This window comes from Orcinus orca, chromosome 19 (genome assembly GCF_937001465.1).
Source record: "Orcinus orca chromosome 19, mOrcOrc1.1, whole genome shotgun sequence".
NCBI classification, from domain to species: Eukaryota; Metazoa; Chordata; class Mammalia; order Artiodactyla; family Delphinidae; genus Orcinus; species Orcinus orca.
In genome coordinates this window covers 28,568,960-28,592,979 of record NC_064577.1, presented here as the reverse complement: position 1 = coordinate 28,592,979, position 24,020 = coordinate 28,568,960, and the positions used below count along the sequence as shown (strand labels likewise).

Sequence of the window (24,020 nt, the reverse complement as noted above, 5' to 3'; positions counted from 1 at the left end):
CTTCTCATTGCAGTGGCTTCTCTTGTTGCGGAACACGGGCTCTAGGCGAGTGGACTTCAGTAGTTGTGGCAAGCAGGCTCAGTAGTTGTAGCGCACGGGCTTAGTTGCTCCAGGGCATGTGGGGTCTTCGTGGACCAAGGATTGAACCCATGTGCCCTGCATTGGCAGGTGGATTCTTAACCACTGCACCACCAGGGAAGTCCCCATATTCTTTTCCATAATGGTTTATCACAGGATATTGAATATAGTTCCCTGTGCTAGACAGTAGGACCTTGTTGTTTATCCACCCTATATATAATAGTTTGCATCTGCTAACCCCAAGCTTCCAATCCTTCCCTCCCCCTTGGCAACCACAAATCTGTTCTTTATGTCTGTGAGTCTGTTTCTGTTTCATAGATAAGTTCACTTATGTCCTATTTTAGATTCCACATATAAGTGATATGGTATTTGTCTTTCTCTGACTTACTTCACTTAGTATAATAATCTCTAGGTCCATTTTTTTTGGACTAATATCTACTATTTATTGGACAATTTGCAAAGCACTGTGCTACACATCACATACATTATTTCAACTGTTTCTCATGGAAGCCCTATGAGGTAGGTATTGTATCCACATCTTACAAAGAACTCAACACAAATGCAAATGGCATTATTTCATTCCTTTCTATGGCTGAGTAGTATTCCATTGTATATATGTACCACATCTTCTTTATCTGTTCATCTGTCAATGGACATTTATGTTGTTTCCATGTCCTGGCTATTGTGAATAGTGCTGCTGTGAACATAGGGGTGCGTGTGTCTTTTTGAATTATATTGTTTTGTCTGGATATGTAATCCCATAAGTGGGATTGCTGGATCATACGGCAACTCTATTTTTAGGGTTTTTTTTTTTTTCTGGCCATGCCCTGCAGCATGTGGGATCTTAGTTCCCTGACCAGGAATCGAACCCGGGCCCCCTGCATTGGAAGTGGGGAGTCTTAACTACTGGGCCTCCAGCGAAGTTCCTATTTTTAGTCTTTTGAGGAACCTCCATACTGTTCTCATAGTGGCTGCACCAATTTACATTCCCACCAACAGTGCAGGAGGGTTCCCCAAATCCTACTCTTTGCTCTGTTTTATAGCAAAACTCTTACAAAGAATTATCTGTACTTACTGCCTGCACTTGCTTACATTCCTTATTCTCCTTCCCCCCAATTCTTTCTCTAATCTCCTCCATCAGACTCTCACCCCACCAGCTATTGAGACTGTCCTTGTCAATATCACCCACAACCTCCATCTCTCTAAATTCAGTGGTTGACTCAGTTTTCACCTTGCCCATCCTCTAGCAACATTGGACACAGCTGCCTATCCCCTCCTTATGGAAACACTGAATTTCGCCATCCGGACATAGTCATAATATCTACCACGTATTGTTATTGTAGGGACTAAATGAAATAATGTACATAAAGCCCTTAGACTTTTCCTGGCCCCAAATTAGTGCTCAATCCCTGCCAGCTAGTCTTAAATATAATATTTTCATCTTTCATGGGAGGATGGGTTCATTTAATACTTGTCTAATTAAAACTTAGTTTGAAAAAAAAAAAAAAAAAATTAGGGAGTTCACTGGTGGTCCAGTGGTTAAGAATCAGCCTTCCAATGTAGGGGAGGTGGCTTCGATCCCTGGTCAGGGAATTAAGATCCCACATGCCACAGGGTAACTAAGCCTGCACGCCACAACAAAGAGCCCATGTGCCACAATGAAAAATCCCACGTGTCACAACTAAGACTTGACACAACCAAAAATAAATAAATAAATATTTTAAAAAAAGGACATCAGAGACTCAAATAAATTTTTTTAATGGGAAATTATAAGGGAGAAGGAGAGGGAGAGTCTCATATGCAGAATATCTAATTTTAATAAAATATATAATAGAACCAATATTGGAGAAACTTCCTAGTATTAAAATCGCTAATGCTTTTTTCTCGCAGGCATAGGAACAGTGAGGACATTTCCACCCTTTGGATACATCACTTGCAATTTAGCTCAGGCCAAAATGGAATTGACTTCATCTCCTTAATGAACAGAACATATTCTAATGAAAGAGCCACATGGAAACTGAAACAGAAGGAATAGAGAAGGGCCACCCTCCTTGAACTTGACTCTGACATTGCTCCAGAGAGCTGTCAGGATGAGAGTCCATTTGCTTATCTGGACTTTTATTTTTTAATTTATTTACAATGTGGTGCTAAGAAGTACCACCCGCCCAGACCTCGACCACACCAATGGGCTTTACTGGCATTTCTCAGCCACAGGCAGCTTAAGACCCAGGGAAGTGCACTGGGGAAAGAGTCCCAAGTTCTCTCCTGCCCATAGCAACTCACATCCTGATTCCTGTAATCAAGGATACATGGGGAAGATCCCAGAATCCCCACGACTCAATTATTCAGTAAGTATTGTCTCTCAAAGCCTGGTCCAAAGATGACCAGGCTAAGAATTACCTGCAGCTGCTTATTTAAAATGCATACTTCTGAGCCCTTCCCAGACCTAATGAGTTGAATATCTCTGGGTCACTGGAGCTTGCATTTTAAACAGGTCTCCAGGCAATTCTCTTGTGCATTAAAATGTGAGCACTGCTACATTAGGGAAGAATTGTTGGCCCTTTTCTCCATTTTAAAAACTTGCTATTTGGTCTAGAGGGGCCTCAACTTGGTTCTACCTATTAGAATGCCAGCTACTCTTCAAGACAACTCGGATACTACATCCTCTGTGAAGCCTTCCTGGACTCTCTATCCCCAAGTTCTCTCTCCTGGACTCCTTTCACCCTGAGTCCAGTGCTCCAAAAGCACTTGTTACGCGGTATTGCATTATTTGGAGTCAGGCTTTATCACCACAGGAGTTTATAAAGTTCTTAGCGACACTGACTTGTAAAAATTCATTTTTCTACCCATCCACCCTTGTCCCTAGTTCCCAATCTTGCACACAGTGTTCAATAAAAATTAGTCACATAAATGAATATCGTTTGGTAAAACTGATTTGACGAATGACCTAAGAGAAAAGAGGAGTGACAGCCGAGAATGTGGAAGGAAGGAGACAGATAAGAAAGAAATTACAGAATTATAGCTGGTTACTATACTATGACTGTCAATGCCTAAGAAAAGTGGCGAGTGAGCAATATTTTAAGAAAAGATAGGATGTTTTGGCATAAATGTCTCTTAGCGATAACCGAGGAAGTGCTCCCCAACAGGCATGCCTCTTCGTTTATCTTTTCTCTTTCCTTCCTCTTTCCTTCTTTCCCTTCCCCTGTTCCTTTCCAGCATTTCTCATCTACTTCCTCTCCCTTGTTTCCATTTACCTTCTTTTAAAAAAAACTTTTTTATGAGAACGTAATTGATTTTCAATGTTATGTTAGTTTCAGGTGTCTCCATTTACCTTCCTTAAAACTCCTTCTATCCTCCTACCATACCTTAAGCCAGCCTGTCATTTGGTTGTTAAACATTAATTACAAGGTGTCGACTGAAAAAAATGCACAACCTAAAGTGAAAAATTATGTTTTATTCAGCGGACATTCTGAGGACTTCAAGCCCAGGAGATAGGACTCTCAGATCACTCTGAGGGAAGGGGGGTGGGCCAGAATATATAGGAGTTTTTGCAACAAAGACCAGGTTGTCAGAACATCAAAAGATTACTGTTAATTAAAGAAAACCAGATACCTGCAAGTTAAGGAATTTAGCACTTTTCTGTGTATGGGAAGAGGCAAGAGTCTGGGCTGACTGAAATCATTCCTTTGAAATGCACCTCGGCTATCTGGGGCCAGTCTCCAGCTTTTCTCCATCCTGAACCCCCTCAGGGTGCACAGCTGGGGATGACGGCAGTACCTGAGGGCTTGGCAGTGGGCAGCCTGTTTGGCTCCAACGTGAGTTCCCTCAGGGCTCACCACTGGGGCAGCTGTAATGTGATGGCTTGATGGCTGTAACATCCTTTGTTTACTGATATGGCAGGCAATATATTTCATCCACACAGGCATTAGATTAGGTGTCAGGAGCCACGAAAACAAAACATGGTCCCTGTCCTTGAGGAACTTGCGGTCTAAAGGGGAGAAGGACAAGCAAGCAGATGGCTCACATATGGTCTTACGAAAACAGGAATGATGGAGTTGCCAAGGGTGCTATGAGAACACATTGGAGGGACCAGAGCATCATGGGAGGCTTCCTGGTGGAGGTGGCACTGCGTTGACATTTGGAGGACAGACAGGAGCCAGGCGATGGCAGGGAAGGCAGGGAGAGGAGGCATTCTAGCCCGAAGGGGCAGTATGCGCAAAAACTTGGAGGTAAGAGAATTGTACAGTCATTCAGGAAGCTGCAAGTCATCCAGAAGACTAGCTGAGGGCTTGGCAGTAGAAGAGTTGAAAGGGCTGAGGCTGGAGTTGCTGGCAGCGGCCAGCCACGAGGGCCATATGGGGCATGCTAAGGGCCTCCTCTGTGACCCCCTGATTTGACTTGTATTTCAGAGAGCCCACTCTGGCTGCATTGTAGTGACTTAGAAGGGGGCAGGATGATCGGTGAGCCCCCCAGGAAGGATGGTGGTGTGTGGACCAGGTGATGGAAACGGAGTCAGGAGGTAGAGGAAGGGAAGTCACAGGACTTGGTGTCCCAGTGGTAGGCTCAGCATCAGAGGCCACCCTCAAAGCTTGAGAGGTGTGCTACAGCAGAGGAGATTCTAAGATAAGAACTTCCAAGATCAATTAAGCAGGTGGGAGTAGAGTTTCAATGACCAATTTTGGTTGTCACTGGCTGCCTGGTTCCTTCCCACTAAAGAAAAACTCAGAACAGTGGTCTCGGAGGAGGTGCCTGAGATGGGCTTTCAAGGTTCAGTCAATGCCAGGGCAGTGTCCAGTTCTGACCGGCAGGTGGCACCACCACAGCTCACAGAAAGCAAAGTGAGAAACCCTTTCCGACGACTCAAAATAACCGCAAACCCCAACCGAAAAGAGAGCCGTTTTGGTGATTAATTTCTGCATTCCAAAGCGACTGATGTGGCCAATTTGTAATTAGCAAGTTTTGCTACAGTTGCAACAGCGTTTCATACCAGGGAGTGGCTTGCACCTCACAATTTGCCTCTTGCCCCCATTTCTTTTTGCTATTTAACACACATTCTAAATATTACTGCTTCTAGTGTGGATTTTTTCTCTGCATGGAATGATCTTGGGCAGCATTCTCTCAAGTTTCTGAGTCTGTGTCTGCATAGAGGAGTTTTTAATCGAAGAGGCAATGTAACAGATGTTGAAGGTTTTTTTTTTTTTAAGTCATCCCCAATTGCTTCATTTCAACACGATTATTTTTACTTTTAAATGTTCCCTTCCAAATCTGGTCCATAGGCATATATTTTCACATAGACATACTCAGAGTCTGTTTTATCAATTTTAAAAGGAAGCGCATCATTTTTTTTTCTTTTCCCTTAGGTATCTAGTCTCTTCTGAGATCTCACCCACTTCCTTAGCTTCAAATAACACATTCGCACAGAAAGGCAGCCACATCTTTATCTCTCTAGTCAACCTCCGGTATTTATTCATCCATCCCTCCCTCCATCCATTAATTCAGTCCAGGCACTGTGCTGGGGGCTGGGAATACACATGTGAGAAGGTGTGGTCCTGTTTGGGAGCTTGTAGAGCATTTGGTGGTGCATGGGGGAGGGGGGAGAGTGAAGAAACCATTATGCAGCAGTGAGATTGGAGGTCCAGTGGGAATTTTGAGGAAGAAACCTTAAAACTGACTTGGGGGCCTAAAGAAGGGGGAGAAGACCAACTGAGCAGAGGAAACTGAACGTGCAAAGATACAGACCCTCAAAAGATCATGACACCTTCTGGAAACCACAGTGGTTTAGAATTGGTGGAGTGTGTGTTGGCCAGAGACCGAGAGAGTGGGGCTGGCAGGCAGCGGCCAGATCCATGAGGGTCTTGCCCAGATCTTAGGACATTATCTTGTAGATGATAAAAGCTTAGTTCCAATTGATTTTTCACTCTGCAGCTAGAGTGTGAATGTATTTTGTAGATGAAAAGCTGACCACAGCCCACCCCGGCTTCAGTATCTCATAGAATCAAGTGGCAAGCGGGATCTTAGTTCCCCGACCAAGGATCAAGCCTGTGGAAGCGCGGAGTCCTAACCACTGGACGCCAGGGAAGTACTTCACGTCCCTAGTTTTTAGCAGCACTGGAAAGGCCCAGCATGCCCCTCTCCAAATGCTTCACCCGTGTGTCACACTCTTCATCCCAGCTGTAAATGGCTTCCTGGAGTACTCTCTTACTGTCCGGCCTTTGCACATGCTGTACGCTCTCCTGGAATACTCTTTTCCTCTCAGGCTAACAGAGTCTCAGTTGGTCTTCCCTGATCCTGGACTAGGTCAGGTCCCCTGCTGTGTGCTCCCAAAGCTGCCAGTCCTGAGAGTGTTATATTCTCAGCGGTATGTCTTCCCCTTCAGACTGCGAGCTCTGTGACAGGTTATCCTGCTGTTTCCAGAGTAGATGCTCAGCTAATATTGTGGAGAGGAAGAATGAATGCACTGAGCTTTTGGACAGTGTACTGGATATTTCTACCTGCATGTCTCCCAGAATGATGAACCCTACATTTCCCAGATTGCAGCATCATCATCTTCTTGCCTGTCCCTTCCCTGTACATGCCCTGCCCCACCACTTCCTGCCCAGTCAGCTCCTCCCCCCTTTTAAAAAATATTTATTTATTTATTTGGCTGCACTGGGTCTTAGTTGCGATATGCAGGATCTTTAGCTGCGGCATGCGAACTCTTAGTTGCAGCATGTGGGATCTAATTCCCTGTTGAGGGATTGAACTGGGCCCCCTGCGCTGGGAGCATGGAGTCTTAGCCACTGGACCACCAGGGAAGTCCCAGCTCCTCCTCTTTATTTTTTATTTTTTTTTATAACATCTTTATTGGAGTATAATTGCTTTACAATGGTGTGTTAGTTTCTGCTGTATAACAAAGTGAATCAGCTGTACATAAAGATACATCCCCATATCTCCTCCCTCTTGCGTCTCCTTCCCACCCTCCCTATCCCACCCCTCTAGGTGGACACAAAGCACCGATCTGTCCTGTTTTAGAAGTAAGGAAGCTGAGATCCAGACTAACTGGCGACATGGCTGGTGAGTGGCAGTCAGGATTGGAACCCAGTTTTCTAGGCTTTAATCCACCCTTCCTCTATGGGGTGGATTAATCCGGGCCCCTGTGCCGTGGAACCTGGCACAGTGCCTCTGTCTGCTTTTCCCCATGCTGCCATCTGCCTGCCTATGGGGTTGCCTCTGACAGCCCAGCACTGTTGGGCAGTATTCTGGAAAGCCCCCCCCCTCACTCATCCTTTACAAACATTTTGACCACATCTGCAAAGTTCCAGCTGTCTGGCTCCGCCCTGAATCCTGGTGTTTATGCTGATTTGGAAATTGGAATCAGTAGGCTAACTGTGGCTCTGCTGGTGGACTTTCACTTGGCAGGAACCGGCTCTTCATCCTGGGTGGTTTCCAGCAGGAATCCCCCTCTGCACTTCCTACCTGTGGAACCTAATCTCCATTTTTAACACGAGGCCTCTCGGATGCTGTGCAAACCGACTTTGAGACTAGTGTGCAGTTAACCAGTGTTTACTGGAGGAGAGGCTCAGCAATGGAAAGGATCAGAGCTCCCCAGTCCTCATTCAGTGTTTTTCAGTTGATTAATGAAATGCGACTTGTGTTCTTCCTATTATCCAGCTCTAAAATGATATAATAATGTGTTAACTTTTGTGAGGTACCATATATACGTGTTGCTACGGTATCGACATTCCTTACAGGAAAGCTGTTGTAAAAGTCCAGCGTCCAAAAGTAGTGAAGACGTTGCCTGGATATTAGCAAATTTCAAGAACTTAACTTCTAGGCAGCACACTTTAAAAGGGATTTTTCTCTTCTGTCTCAGGAAATATGGCCACAACATTTTCTTAAGAGAATCTGGCATTCGGGGAGTTTTTAATCTCAGAGAGACCAGTGTAGTTGGGGAAGGTTGCTGGGCTGTGAATGGGGACGAAGCACAGGGAAATGGGCAGTTTTCCAGCCTTGGTTTCATATCAACAAGCAGGAGTCCTTACTGCCCTACAGGGTGGGAGTCCTGGCAGAAATCCTCTGCAACTGCAAAAAGACAAAATCCACTTGGAAGGTAAAGCAGCAACAAAAGGGCTTCGGTTCTAATTACAGAGTTGTCAGGTTGAAGAAAAATGGTTGTGGGATAACAGGGAGATGAAAAACTTGGTTCTTAGTACAGTGGGTTTTCCTTGGGAAGCTTTAGTTCTTGATTCAACTTCTTACGCAGGTGTGGATCAACCGTGTCTTCCGTTGTGCTCTTTCTCCAGCTGTTTTGTAGATCAGCTGATGAACCATTTCCTGGTTTTTCAGAGGTTGGTAGAGGTCCTTGCTGCTCTTGTACTTACTTGCTCGTTTGTTCCTTTATACATTTATTTATTCACTACATATTTTGAAAGGGTTTTTGCATTGACAGAAAATACAGAGACAAGCCCTGTTTTGTCACTCAGACCTGCTGGTTTGGATTCCTTTCACCTCTCTTCTCTGCTGATAGTGAGGGGAAGGGTCCTGCTAGTGTTGGAGGGTCTCCTGCAGAGGCGGGGTGTGGCTGTGTGTCACCGTGAGGGCAAGGACACTGGCCCCAGCTCCTCCTCTTGACTGGCAAATTTGTCTGCTGTTCTCCCCACTCAAAACGAAGAACTGCAACTTTTCCCTCACTTCCTTCTCCTCTGTGCTCAGCAGCTAAGTCCTTCCCTTTCATTTCTTTTTTTTTTTTTCTGGCCACCATTCTAAAACAAAGTATCAAAGTGGGGGGAAAATATGGGTTTTAGAATAAGACAGGCCTAGGCTCAAATCTCAGATCTACTATATTTGGGTTTCCTTGGGTAAGTTTCTAACCTCTTTAAGTCTCAGTTTCCCAGTCTGTAAAATGGGGATATTATCCACCGTAGAAACTCTATGACTTTAGTATACATCGGGTGGTGAATAGATGGTCCTCTTGTTATTTTCACCTCATGTCAGGCATCTCTTGCTCAAAAACCTTCAGAGGTTGTTACTTGTCAATGAAGCCTAAACTGTACATCTTGGCCTTGCCTTTCATTATTCCTCCCCCTAAATCCTAAACCCTGGCCAATCTGAAATATTGGCTGACTCCATCCCTCTTTCCTCTCTGCTTTCATGTTGCAATTCAAACACCAAGTCCTCCCTGATTACCTGAGCACCAAGTAACTGGCTCCCTCCTCTGCAGTCCTGTATGTAGTTCAATGGCACTTAGGGCCAACTGTTTTGCCTTGCAGACTAGGCAACTCTCCTCTAGATGACAAATTGCTGAAAGCAGAGACTTGGTTGGGTTCATCTATCACCCTGCATAGTGCCTTACATGCAGCTGATGTGAAAGAACAATTCATTCTCCTTATTTCAATGGGCTTGTTTTCTCTATAGAATCAGATGTTTGGTTATTCTCACCTCTAACTATTTTGTTGGCTTCCAGGAAGCACCTTACCATTAGATGCTCTGTTCTCTCTTTTAACTGGAAAGAGCTTTTGGAACTGAAAAATAAAGAGTTACTCCTACAAGCCTCATCTTCTGCCACTCCCCGGTTACGAATCGAACTACTTAGCATTGCACAGAACACGACTCTCACACCTCCGTTCCTTTGTACGTGCGTGACGTTCCCTTCACCTGGAGTGCTATTACCCGTGCTTCTCTGGCGAACTCCTACACATCCTCCAAGACTCGGCTCAGACGTCACCACAATCACCTTCTCTGGGTAGGCTTTTCTGAGATGGGCAGAGTAGCCCCCCCCCCCAACTTTTTAGCTTCCTCAGCACTCTCCAAATAATTCTAACAGGACTTAGGTATAATTTGTTTACTTTTCTTCCACTCTTCTAGAGTATAGAATCTAGACCCTGAATTCCTTGAGGGCCAGGATTTCTGTTCGTCGTTGTACCTTCTACGCTTAGCATGTATTAGGCGCTTGATTCAATCTATGAGCGACTGTGTTAATTCATCTAATACGGCAGAGTTTGTTCGGACCGGATTCTCAAATCTTTCAAGACCTTGTCCTCTATTTGGAGTGCTTCACGCTGGACGGAGATTCTCCCTCCAACCCCTCAGCCAAATTGCCTTGATTTGGTGGAAGGGGAAAGGGCGTGGATAAGAGTTACTCCTTCAAGGGTGAGCTCTATTTACCCGCTCTGGCACCGAGAGGGTTACAGAAACCCCGGGGGTGGAGCCCTGCCGGTGCCACCTGCTGAGGGGCGGCCCGGCGCCTGCGCCCTGGCCTGTAGCTGGTCTACCTGCGGGGGCCTGGCCGAGGAGGAGCGCTTGCGCTCTGGGCCTTTTCCGCTGGGGGAAGTCTCGCGGGGGCGGGGCGGGGCGGGGCGGGGCCGCGCCGGGAAGTTCTCGCGGGACCGCGACGAGGAGCGGAAGCGAGGCAGCAGTACCGCTTCAGCGACCGGACGACGACGACGACGGCGGCGGCGGCGACGGAGACTGTGGCGGTGACGGCGGCGAGAACAGTCGCTGCCCTCGGGGAGCAGCAGCGGGGTCGGCGGCCGCTCGCACCGTTGCGGAGGGGCCGGCCGGGCGCGGAGCGGAGCAGCTGCGCCACGGTGAGTACGGCTGGCGGCGGCGGCGCTGCTCCCGTGCCCCTTCCTCCCCTCTCCGCAGCGGGAGTCGGCCCGGGGGGCCCGGGCCTGCGTACCGAGGGCTGCCGAGCCTGGAGGTCGGGACAGTGAGGAACGGGGCGGGGAGCGGAATCCCTGGGCTCCCCGAGAGCCCAGTTTCCCCTTCTGGGGCGCTTCCTTCCTGGGGGCCTTTCCTCCCCTGTCCCTTGGCTCGGGACAGAGCTTCGGACCCCGGGGCAAGAGGCTGGGGGGCTCCTAATTAAATTTCGTGCCGTTTTCGTGGGGGTTTGCCCAGAAGGGGCCCAGGAGAAGCCCGAGAGCACGGGGTACTCATTCTGTGAGTCAGTCTGACTTGGTCCGGGAGGCGGGGGATTCGCAGAGGGCTGCAAATGTGATTGATGCTCCTTCGACCTGCACGGTCACCAAGTCACCGTCTCCTGGTGTTTCGGGGCCGAATTTTGGGAGGAAACCCACCAACCTTATTAATACTGTGAATGAGGACGTTTGCTACTGGAGCCAGTCAAGATGCCTTTGCTTCTGTAACGCCTTTTTTTTTTTCTTTTTTGACTAGTCTCTGAAAAACATTTGTCAAGAAAAATAAGCAGCAGTTGATTGGAATGCTGCGAGGAAAGATTTCAGTAAGAGACGGGAGGGAATCACTGGTATTTTTCATTTGCAGCGCTCTCCGTGTCTATGATTTACATGTGAGTTACAGCTTATTTAGGGAGTTAAACTAGGCTGGCTTCAGATGCAGTAAGAATATAATTTGCAGAGGAGCCAAGTGCCTCGCGGTCTGACTTTTGGTACTGTGGATTATCAGAAAAAAGTGGGAAAGACACGAGAGAAATTAGCATTAGTTTCTTTGGCTTTCTAGTGCCTCTTTCACTTTGTGCTGCCCAGTTGCCTTCCCTTTCTATTTCTCTCCATTCCACTGCGGACACTAAGTGTTCACTCCTATAATGCAAGTCACTTGCCCCCTCCCCCCCGTTTTTTTCTAATCTACTTCCCCTTCCTCCTTTTTGTCCCCTCTCTGGCATAATTTTTCGAGGTTTCGGCTCTTTGGCACAATTCGTTTTTTCCCTCATATAAAGATCCCGTTTCTCTCCCGGGAAGATGCCCTCTTTCCTGCTTTATTCTTCGTTTTTGAGCGTCCACTGTGTTCCTTCAATCTGCCAGAAGGGTTGCTAGAGAGCCATGCGAGACTTAACGTTCTCCCCCTGGGAACTGGGAGGCGCAAAGGATTGAATTCAGCTCTAAGAAATCAATACAGCCACTCGGTCACAGGTGTAGCTTGTGTTTTTGCGTTTTAATTGTTTTCTTCACTTTTAGATCATGTTGTTGTGCCTGCTCATGCTTTTCTTCTTATGTCTCTTTTATGTTAGTAAGGGAGATTGGGTCATTTTGGGGCTTGTGTGACTTCTTTTTGGCTTTTAGTGGGGGTGGTGAATGTTAAAAACGAAAACCAACCATAGTCCTATATTACAATAGAATTAAGATAGCTTGAAACATTTAAGGGAATAGAATTTATTTAGACCATTGATGAATTAATTAAAGCTTGCCCATTGTAATAGTACTAATTTATTCTTTACCAGCCTTCTAAGATAAGGTGTCTTTTCCTGCATCTGTTACAATCAGCCTTCTTTGTTGTTGGGTTTGGTTTTTGGTTTTTTTTTGACAGAAAGAAAGAAATTTGTTCTCTTGCTCCTTCCTTTGTTCAAAATTTTCTGAATCCCAAAATCAAAAGTTAATTCTTGTAATCAGCTCTCTTTGATACTAAAAGAAAGCATTTAAATGTTTGAGGCAGTTTCCTTAGCCAGTGTATTCAGATTGGAGGGACTACTATTAGATTTTAAATACTAAGTTGGTGGTACTTAGAGATTTTTCTCAATAATTCCTGTTATGTTGCACGTTATGCTGCAACAATTCTAATTGTTACTTAGAACAGAAGAGTAATAGATTTTGGAGAAATGAAGTAATACAGAGTAGAGACCCGCCATGGTCTCCTGAGAGAAACTAATATTGATAGTTACTTGCTTAATTCAGAAGAACTTTCCAGCACTCCTGAACGGCCATTGAGAGCCTTTCATTTTATTTGTCAAAGTTGGGTTTTTCCCAGTTATGCCAAGTGAATATGAATTATTGTCATTTTATGCAAAGACTTTGTAGTGCATTGTCTGAGATGCAAAGTTTAAAATCTAGTCAAGGCACCCTTACAGCACAGCAGTGATTTTTTAAATTTAGCATGCATAAGAATTACCTGTGAATCTTACTTAAAATTAGGTTCCGGGCTAAGGCCACTACCTTGCCGAACTCCAGAAGGCACCTCACAGTGAAATCAGTCCCTGAATGGGGTGAGTTTGATGTAGCTGATCCAAGAACCAAAACTGTTGTTACAGGATGCACCCGTAAATTAATGAGACTGAAATGTGGCTTTAAATTACTCGAAGGTACACTTTCTGTACATACACAGTAAATGTTTAAAAGCCCAGTAGAATAAGTGACTATAGATGTGATTAGTTTTATATATGTGAATATTTGAGCATTGTTAGGACTTGATTTGGAGGTATTTAATTTTAGTTCATACTTAATAGACTGTTAATTTGCCTATCAGAGCGTTCCTCTGAGTCCATATGTAAATGGAAGTTTTAGATTTACTGAGAACATGTGGACCGATATTTGAAGAGGTACTGGTGATGCTGGTTTAATACCTCTTAGCACTTTATGCCAGGGACTCAGCATTTACAGGTGCTGTCTCTTTTAATTAGCAAAATGACCTTATAAACTGTAGATGCTATTATTTTCCCCATTTTCTAGCTGAGGGACACTAGGGATTAGAGAATGTAAGTTATTTCTCCAGTGTTGCCCACCTAGTTAGTAAGTGGTACAGTGACAGTTGAATCCAGGTCTAACTCCAGAGCACCAGTAAGATTTGTTTTTGTTTTTTCTGACTTACAAAAGCAATACATGCTTATAGTAAAGACAATGAAAATACAATTGAGGTGTATGGTACAGAAAGTAAAAATATTCTGTGAACTCGCTTCCAGAGGTAATCATTGTTAACCTTTTGAATTTTTTTTTTTAGCACACACTGATATATTATTTTATGGAAGTATGATAAACTGATTTTTCTGCAGTTTTAAAAAAAACTTGATAATAATGTATCTTGATATATAGAAAGATATTTCTTGTTATGCTCAGGGATACATGTATTTTGCACATGGTATTTGTGTCACTATTTTAGTGAGATAAATCTGGGACATGGCATTGCTTGTCCAAGGGTATGTATTTTATTTTATTTTTTATTTTTATTTTTTTTTTGTGGTACGCGGGCCTCTCACTGTTGTGGCCTCGCCTGTTGCGGAGCACAGGCTCCAGACGCGCAGGCTCAGCGGCCATGGCTCACAGGCCCAGCCGCTCCGCGGCTTGTGGACTCTTCCCAGACCGGGGCATGAACCCGTGTCCCCTGCATCGGCAGGCAGACTCTCAACCACTGCGCCACCAGGGAAGCCCAAGGGTATATATTTTAAATTTGTCAATAGATGCTGTAAAATTACTCTCCAAAAAGATTGAACTAATTAATTCCCTGACAGAGTGTGAGCTCTGTGGTGATTTTATTTTTATAATCCAGTACTAAGCCTATTGTTAGGCATATAGTAGCTGTTCAAAATGTTAATTTAGTCTGAGAATCTCTTTATCCATAGTATCGCAGAGACTGGATGTTATAAATCTTTAAAAAATTTGACAATTAGTAGGTGAAAGAAATCTCATTGTTTTAATTTGCCGATTTTTGTTTGTTTCGGTTTTTTTGGCTGCACCATGAAGCTTGGGGGATTTCAGTTCCCCAACCAGGGACTGAACCCGGGCCATGGCAGTGTAAGCCTTAATTTTCCATTTTTAATAATGAAGACAAACATTTAATATGTTTTAAGTAGAGTCACGTTTTAACTTAGAGTGACTTAATGTCAGGCTCTGTCTGTAGCGCTTCATATATGTCTGTTATCTGTATTACCTAATTCAATGCTCAGTGAATTTTATAAAGTTGGTGATATTATACCCATTTTACAGATGAGAAAACTGAGGCTTGTTTAAAAGCCTTGCCCAAAATTATAGCTGGTAAGCATCAAGGTCATTACTTGAACTTGGGGTCAGCCTGCCTTTACAAACCATGCAGGGTTAACACTAAGCTATACTGGCCCAGTGAAGTGTCGTGTATTTTATTTTCTGTGAATTTTGGGAAGAAGAGAGTTGAATGGAAGACAGAAAATAAAATCCTACAAATACCTTTAGGAGACTGCAGTTTACGATACAGTGCGTATTGCTTTAAATGAACAGTTCAAGCTGCTCTTGCCTTGTTAAAATTCTCTGCTTGTGATGGGCTGCAGGGTCTGTGCTGGTAACAGTTCAGACATACTCTGTCATCAGGCTTCAGGGTTAAATGTACTCCCAGCCCATTTTCTTGAGAAATTTACAGCAACATATACTCTGTTAAAAACATTATACATTGTGTCCACTTTCAGATTTCTTTCTTCCTTTTAAAGTAATTAATGTGGTGTATGTGATAGAATTTTTTTGTCTTTAATGAAACACACCCTTTTGAATTTCTTGAGCCTGCATGTTTTTCAGTGGATAGCTTAAAACCTGGCCTTCTCAAGTTTTCTCTGTGAAACGCTAATTTTTACTTGGCATCACCGCAAAAGTATTGATTGGTTGGTTTTCATTCCTATTAAACTGTATCTTACAAAGCAATTGTTACTTGAAACACGATTTTCAAGAGTGTTGTCTGTTTAAGTTTTCTCTAGGAAACCTGTGGTAGATAAGTTGAGTAACAGCAGGAGAGCAAATGTTGAAAACTCTTGGTTTTTATGGTCTGGCTGTTCAGTCACACTGCAGCTGTCTGGAATCATGAATGACATAGAAGTTTATGCCCTGTACTGCATAGTACCTTGACAGTGACAGTGCTTTAGGTTTCTGTCTGATTTCTGTTTTTCAAAAATGAAACTTCTGAAGTTTTTTGGATCTGCGCAATTATTCTTCAACTTCCCATCATTGATACATAGTCCCAACAATCAGACCTGAAGACCAGTGAAAATAAATGGTCAGGTCAGGGTATGGAAAATATTGATAGGCATGTAGCGGAGATTTTGGAGCAGCTGTAAAAAGTTTTAAATAGGTACACACTGGAAAGTAGGCAAAAAAGGAGAAACAGTTATTAATTCCGGGAAAAATTGAAGGAGTGTACTAGAAAGGAAGGTTGGTTACCATACATTATTTAAATCACCAGTGAACGATGTTTCGTAATGTAATAACTACTGCTTAAACCGGAATATGTGGCATTACTGGGATGGGGCAAGGCAGAATTGGCAGGGGCGGAACAGCTAAGTCCTCATCTTTCAGGTGATAGGTGATGGCTGGAATAAATTAAGAAACAGCAGTAGAAGGGTGTTATTTAGAAATACTGGGAGTAAACATAAAGAGAAAGCTAAAATCAAAATTGAGGGTGATTGCTTGTGAGTGTTGGGGTAGGGAATTGCTCTTTTTCATAAGCCTTTTAATGCTCTGACTTTTAAAATTATATGGATTCATTTGATAAATAAGTAACTGTGGTGAGTATAAGTAAAGGGTGTTTAAGGTCACACGAAAATACTGAGACTAATCTTTTTTTTTTTAAATTTGCTGGGACTCTTTTTGCTTTCCTGTTTTAGAGCCAGCACAACATAGGATATCCTAGGTATGGCCTGATAGAATGAATAAACGTTGGTTTAGTTTATTAGTTTACCTGCAGTGGAATGTTTGGCCTTCAGAATTCGGCTGAAGGACTTTTTATTACCGGGTGATTCTTTCCTCCTTGGTAATACTCATTTCCCTCTAACCTTAGTATTCCCAACTGGTTTACTCCTTAGTCCTTTTGTAGCTATGCTTGATTAATGCCCCAGTTGTTAACTTTAGAACAAAAGAATAATAATCACCCGTGCCCCTCAAATGAGGTCTCTGCTAGGTGGTAATTATCCACCAAAGGGTGTCACTATAAATAATCTGTCCCCGTTCTGCCAGTGTCAGTGTTGTTTTCTGCTTTTATTTAGCCTGTATGAAAACAGTGACTGACAAAAGAAGAATGGGGCTTCGTTTTCCTTTAGTTACGGGAAGGTCTAGGTTGTGTCCCATATTCAGGGCTCGAGACTCCTCACTTCCTCAGTGATTGTACTGCCCAGCTTCACCATCACCTGGTACACTACCTAAGGGTTATTACAGAATCTTTGCCTGCGAAATGCAGTTTGGATCAGTCTAGTACTCCCCTGGCTCCAAGAAAAGCACCTGTTCTCAGGGGTAACTGTGAGAGGCTTCTGTTTGGCTTTTGGGCGGTAGCTAAGATTCTGAAAAAGGGATTGCTTTCAAGTGTAGATTAGGACTTCAACCTTGCTCCGTAGGCTAGTTAGGAATAATGCAGAGGCTGCTTTTGGAATGCTGAACCTTGGACGTCTATTTTCAAGGGCTGTTGGGGCCCCCGAAGTCTTGGGGGTCTTCGAGGGATAGGGAGCCTTGTGCACGAGCAGGTCTCCACCCACCAAAGGCTCTGAGCTGGATTTCCTTTCTCTGGTCACCTGAGCTTGCCGATCACAGTTGGCAAGTGGAGAGGGAGAGTTGCCTATGCTGAGAGTAGCAAACTGAATAAGAAAGTAGTTCCTAGGGTCAGTTTCTTCCACTTTCCTAGGGGCAGACCAAGGTTTAGTTTCTGAGAACAGTTAAAGCAGCTCAGGACCACAGCCCACATTGCTGGCTTTTGACTGTGGATAGGGGACCCAACATTTTCAAAGCACCAGAAAGCTTGGCAGGGAGAAAGGAGGGAGAGAGGCCTCTATAACTGAGAAAAGTAGGGTGCCATCCCGAGGGCGAGGCCTTTCTTTGCGTGGATTGCATTTCGTGCCTGGAGAAGAGCGTGAGGGGCGAGGGAGGAAAGGCGGAGACCGTTCGGACTCCAGCCGGTTCCTGCACACCGAACACACCCAGCGGGAGGGAAGAGGAAGTGTGTTCTGGAATAGCTTGAGCAGCTGCCGCCATTGGCCGGCAGGCCTGTCAGTTGCCTGGGGGCCGAGGCTGGAAAGAGGAAGGAGGAGCTCAGGGCTCCTGCCTGGAAGGGAGGGAGGAGGGCTGAGCCAGGCCGAGCCAGGGGGCGTGGGGGCTGGGACGGCAGGCCGACTGGCAGGGCGGGGCTGCCTTCGATCCGGCCACTTCTCTCAATCATTGCTCTTCTGATTCAGGGTGGCATTGTGTGTCCCGCCGTGCAGGAGCGAGTCCCAGCTGACAGGCGAGGCTGAGCCCAGAGCACTGGGTTGCTTCAGCAGGGAAGACTCCCTTCCCCCCTGCTTCAGGCTGCTGAGCCCTGAGCCCCGCTCAGAATGGAAGCCATCGCCAAATATGACTTCAAAGCCACCGCAGACGACGAGCTGAGCTTCAAAAGGGGGGACATCCTCAAGGTAAGTGTTGATGCCCAGCAAACGCTCAGATGGCTTCTCCTTGTACTCACCTGCCTTCTTGTGCCCTGATAACACACAAAGAAGCTGTGCTTGTTCTTTTTTCATTGCCCACTTTTAACATTTACCATCCTGTGTGATTTGGAGAGCTAGATGCTGAGTAGAATATCAAACATGACTTCAGAGGGTTGGTGTGATGTGTGGTCTTTAACTGCCTTTGTGTGAATGCCTTGAGCATTTCTGGGCTTCTTGATATTGGTAATTCAAGTAAAGTCAGAGCAATATGGTTATAGTAAGGAAGCGTATGAGTAGATTGGGTTACCTGATCTACTAGAGTTATATAAAAAAAAAGTGAGAGGATTTTTTTAAAAGACCCAAATTTGAAGTATTTTTGTAAAAGCACTCAATTAGTCTTATCTTACATAGTCAAAAGATTTTTGCTTCTGGAATGTGATCCTAGTAGGTTAGAAATTAATTTCCCCTAGTTTAGAGAGGTGGTTAGAAGTACATGCCAAAACTCATTAAAGAACCTCAGTGTATTCTTATTCTTTGTGAAACAACTAATGGAGTTCTAAATGACAAGGTTCAACTTGCTGTTGTACCAGTCAGATTTCGATTTTCTTGAACTTGAGGGGCAGTTACCCCATATTAAACTCTGATTGCACCAAAGAAACCTGCTGACAGTTTAAAAATAAGCTTCCTTACAGTTTGCAGCTCATTTTGAGCCCCACTATTTACATGAGGTTCGCCTTCCACCTGGCACGTGTTAATTATGTTGTTTACCCAGTTGACTCGAGCAGCTTGCTCTTTTGGATATGTAATTTATTTTTACATGGGTGGGGGTTATCAAATAGTGTATCAACTCTGAGAAAAACCTAAAATTTAATGTTTGAGTCTTCACTGTGTCTCAAGTTTTGACTTTTTTCCTCTAAACCTGATTAGTGGAATTTGCCATCCATTTGTTTACTACTGTTGAATGAAATTATTAGGATTTTATAAAGAAGAAGAAAGTGGAAATACAGAAATATGATTCTTTATAAAAGGACTAGTGACTTTTGTTTTTAAGTTTTGCAGACCTATGGAGAGTTATTTGTTCACTGCCCAAGGTGTAGAGTTCTGCTCTGAAGTTAGTTTTTGTAAACTACTACTGTACAGTAGTTTTTGTAATGTTAGAAATGTAGGTTGCACTTCATAGAAGGTGATAAAGAGCCCTTTAAGGAGAAGGAAACTGTGAGCTTTTTTTTTTTAACATCTTTATTGGAGTATAATTGCTTTACAATGGTGTGTTAGTTTCTGCTTTGTAACCAAGTAATCAGTTACACATATACATATGTTCCCATATCTCTTCCCTCTTGCGTCTCCCTCCCTCCCACCCACCCACCCTCCCTATCCCACCCCTCTAGGTGGTCACAAAGCACTGAGCTGATCTCCCTGTGCTATGTGGCTGCTTCCCACTAGCTATCTATTTTACATTTGGTAGTGTATATATGTCCATGCCACTCTCTCACCTTGTCACAGCTTACCCTTCCCCCTCCCCATATCCTCAAGTCCATTCTCTAGTAGGTCTGTGTCTTTATTCCTGTCTTGCCCCTAGGTTCTTCATGACCTTTTTTTTTTTCCTTAGATTCCATATATATGTGTTAGCATATGGTATTTGTTTTTCTCTTTCTGACTTGCTTCACTCTGTATGACAGTATCTGGGTCCATCCACCTCACTACAAATAACTCAATTTCGTTTCTTTTTATGGCTGAGTAATATTCTATTGTATATATGTACCACATCTTCTTTATCCATTCATCTGTTGATGGACACTTAGGTTGCTTTCATGTCCTGGCTATTGTTAATAGCTGCAGTGAACATTTTGGTACATGACTCTTTTTGAATTATGGTTTTCTCAGGGTACATGCCCAGTAGTGGGATTGCTGGGTCGTATGGTAGTTCTATTTTAGTTTTTTAAGGAACCTCCATACTGTTCTCCATAGTGGCTGTGTCAATTTACATTCCCACCAGCAGTGCAAGAGTGTTCCCTTTTCTCCACCCTCTCCAGCATTTATTGTTTCTAGATTTTTTGATGATGGCCGTTCTGACCGGTGTAAGATGATACCTCATTGTAGTTTTGATTTGCATTTCTCTAATGATTAATGATGTTGAGCATTCTTTCATGTGTTTGTTGGCAATCTGTATATCTTCTTTGGAGAAATGTCTATTTAGATCTTCTGCCCATTTTTGGATTGGGTTGTTTGTTTTTTTTGATATTGAGCTGCATGAGCTGCTTGTAAATTTTGGAGATTAATCCTTTGTCAGTTGCTTCATTTGCAAATATTTTCTCGCATTCTGAGGTGTATGTGAGCTTTTTGACTGTATTCTCAAAGTCAGCACTAAATCAGAAAGCAGACAGAACCAGCTATAGGTTTTAGAGAGAAATACATCATCTGTTTCTATTTCTTTAGCTAGAAATCGGCAATCATAACTTAGACTACTAAATTACTCTGTATCATTGATGTACTGAGGAGATAATTTGGTGTTTTCTTAGGTGATTACTATTTTCAGCAGATAACCTGCTCCTGATATCGTAATAAGATTGGCTACTCAGATAAAGGAAAAAAGATTGGCTCCTCAAGTAGCCACGTTTGTCACTTGTACAAAAATGCTTTGGGGCCAAGCTTGGGGGTTTTTTTGGTTTGTTTGTTTACTGAAATACAAATTAGATTTCTCCATTAAGTTTACCCTAGAAACTTGAAACTTGAGCCTGGAAGTTCATATTTTTTCTCTTAGTCTATCCAGTTGCACATTTAGCACTAAAGCAACAAATCAAAACAAAACTGTGAACTTTGAGGTCTGTTTTAAAGAATTTTTAGACAAGAACTTTCCCTGTTTACTGCCACTAAATTTAGTCTTGGACCATGAACATTTTATAAGTTCTCCACCTTAAATTGGTAAACTTCTTGAACAAGTGTAATGTCCTTCTTTCCCATCCTACAATTAGGATGGTGCTGTTTAGTATTCCCCCAGAAATTTTTATGATGGGAGAGAAAGTGAATCAGAGTGCTCACATTTACTTTCAGATTTTCTTTGGGGAGAGAGAAACATACATATATTTGGTTCTTTCCAGTTTGGCAGATAACTGGCATATGAAGTCATAATGCCATTATTGCTTTTGAATGGTGGCCGTTAGCTGTTTGTTAGTAATCTTGTGGCTTTACTCCAAAAAATAAGTGACGATACAGTAGTTGCCCTTTGTCTCATAATTCTGTGAAACAGCTGAGTGAAGAGGAGGGACATTGCTTTGTCTTAAGCACTATTAGTATAAAAAAAAAAAAGGCAGCGTTTTCTTCTTTGATTATTCAGGGAGTAACTGGCTTCATTTGAGTGGCTCTGATTTGATTTGCTCACTCTTTAGGATGCTAGTTGTGAGCCAGATCATGTTTTGAAGTGTCTGGAAAGCATTGACCAGTTTCCCTCGATTGAAATATGGATCTATTTATCCTCTGTTGATAAAAGGGACATGTGCACGTGGGTACTGAGTACATTTTACTTGAAGATAATGAAATAGAAAGGGGCTCAGCCCTCTGCCTATGACCAGGTTCAGGATTACACCCTCTCACTGTCTTGGAGTTCCTGGTTAACTTTTGCTGAATGTTGACTTGTGTCTCCCAGCAGACCACTTCCTTACTCTCTGTCCACATGTTGACTTGTACTGCCCTGAGAAGAGAGAGCAAATTAAAAACATCTTACTGGAAGCCGTAAATAGAACTTAATGCTTGGATATATCTGCCTTTGTTAATTTCCCTCTTATAAAAGCTTGTGTTTTTCTTGGGGAGGGGTGGGGAGGGCACTGGGGCTGGTTATGGAAGAAATTGCTCTTCGTTGGTGGATGAAGTGAACCTAAATTTCCCCACCGTTGTAGGGCAGCCTTGAGATAGCCCCAGGGGTTCTCCACTGAAAATGAGGCCCCTGAATACTCTGCCCTAGGCACACAAAATGCCTGAGCTTACCTAAAAGTTGCGTTTGCCATCTAGGGGCTTCTGTATGTGTATTGATACTTCAGACAGTGCTGCATAGGAATGAAGAGACTGTTCTGAGCTCTCAAACCCGTGCTCATTGCATTCTGTAGCTGGGTGGTTATTTTCTATCAAGACAGACCTTAGACTCTAGAAGAGAACCAACAGTAGATCATCTCAATATCTTCTTCTCTGCCTGGCACGAACTTCCTTTACCAGTTTCCTAAACCGCTTTAGAACTAGGTCTTGGGTTCAGGGCTGATGACACTATTTTACTGTTACATTTACAGAGCGTCTCCTTGAGCCACATCCTGGGGCAAGTTGCTTTGAGAGTTGGGGGAGAAATAGAAGATGTACTTTCTCCCTTCAGGAACTCTAAAATCAAATAAGAGAAGTGAGGTTAGTATGTGAAACAGTATGTGACAGTGTGTAAAAATTAGAGGATCTTTATTTTTTTTTAATAAATTTATTTATTTATTTTTGGCTGCATTGTGTCTTCGTTGCTGCACATGGGCTTTCTCTAGTTGCAGCAAGGGAGGGGGCTACTCTTCGTTGCACTTCGCAGGCTTCTCATTGCGGTGGCTTCTCTTGTTGCAGAGCACGGGCTCTAGACGCGCGGGCTTCAGTAGTTGTAGCACATGGACTCAGTAGTTGTGGCTTGCGGGCTCTAGAGCACAGGCTCAGTAGTTGTGCCACATAGGCTTAGTTGCTCTGCGGCATGTGGGATCTTCCTGGACCAGGGCTTGAACCCGTGACCCCTGCAGTGGCAGGCGGATTCTTAACCACTGCGCCACCAGGGAAGCCCTAGAGGATCTTTAGAACAGGAAAAGACTTCCTTATTTTAAGGTGAGGAAATGGTGGCCCATGGAGGTGAATGATCTATCCAAGATCACAGCTATTAGTACTTAGTGCTGAACTGGTATTTAACAGAATGCTGAAGTTGTGTTACACACTGTAACTGCCAGTGTAATTTTGAAGAGAAGAGATTGGTGAGAGCCGAAGTCCAAGAAAGCTGTGTGGAAGAGGCATGACTTGGACTGGACCTTGTGAAGACCAGGACAGGGCTAGGTGAGGACAAGGGAGGGGCGGGGGCTGTGCTTGTTGTGTTTAAGACAGGAATGCTAGAATAAGGTTATAGGCTGTGACGGAGTGGAAAATAAGGTAGAACTGGAGCCAGATAAGAAAAACCCAATAAGAGTTTGATCTTGTCCTTAAGCCTCTGAAGGTTATCAGCTGATGACGAAAGTGTCCTGTGTGTATAGTGGAAGTGTCCTGTGTGTATAGTGGATTGCAAGGAGGGAAGCCTGGAGTCCCAGCCTGGCAGGTTCCAGTAATCAGGTTGTGAGATAAGTGCCTGTACAGGTATAGGAGACTAGGAATGAAGGACAGGGGGTGCTTTGAGGAAAAGAAAAAATAACGGGATTTCTGCCTGTCAGCTGGGGGTATTTGAATAAGTCTCCTGTGTAACTGAGAAAAGAACGTCCATTGAGTATGCTCCTGAGAGCCAGGAATGTGAACTAGAGTGTGATTGGTTCCAGTTTTCACAACAGCTCTAAGTCCTGAATTTCAGTACATGAGTCTCATTTCAGGTGTTTGAACTATCAAACCTAAAAAATAAGAGGTTGGGATGGGGTTTTTTCTTCACTATTTCAAAGTACTGGTATCAGTATACTTTTTGAAGTATTTCTTTGCCTATTGATAAGAATTGTTATCAATCTTGTTAACTAAACTCAGAATAGTGCATTTAATCTTTAAGAATGAGGACAGTTTGAGTTCTCTTACAACATAATTTGTTTGCCTTTCATCATATTCATTTCCCCCCTGTCATCTGAATGGACTGTTTCCAAATAGGTGCTAAGAATGAACTTTCAGTTCCTGTACAAGACTCCTT

At 43.7% G+C, this 24,020-nt stretch overlaps 1 protein-coding gene across 2 annotated transcripts in view; it reads left to right on the top strand.

Annotated features, from left to right (window-relative positions):
• The first annotated feature begins 10,430 nt into the window (after nt 1–10,430).
• GRB2 (growth factor receptor bound protein 2) overlaps nt 10,431–24,020 on the top strand; it is a 70,717-nt gene continuing 57,127 nt past the window's right edge. Inside the window, exons 1-2 of one of the 2 annotated variants that reach the window (XM_004275473.4) lie at nt 10,431–10,643; nt 17,915–18,130. In XM_004275473.4, the coding sequence (XP_004275521.1) occupies nt 18,053–18,130 (78 nt within the window). In that variant the 5' untranslated portion in view covers nt 10,431–10,643; nt 17,915–18,052. The remainder of the gene's footprint in view (nt 10,644–17,914; nt 18,131–24,020) is intronic. The other variant, XM_012535151.3, reaches the window with a different exon arrangement.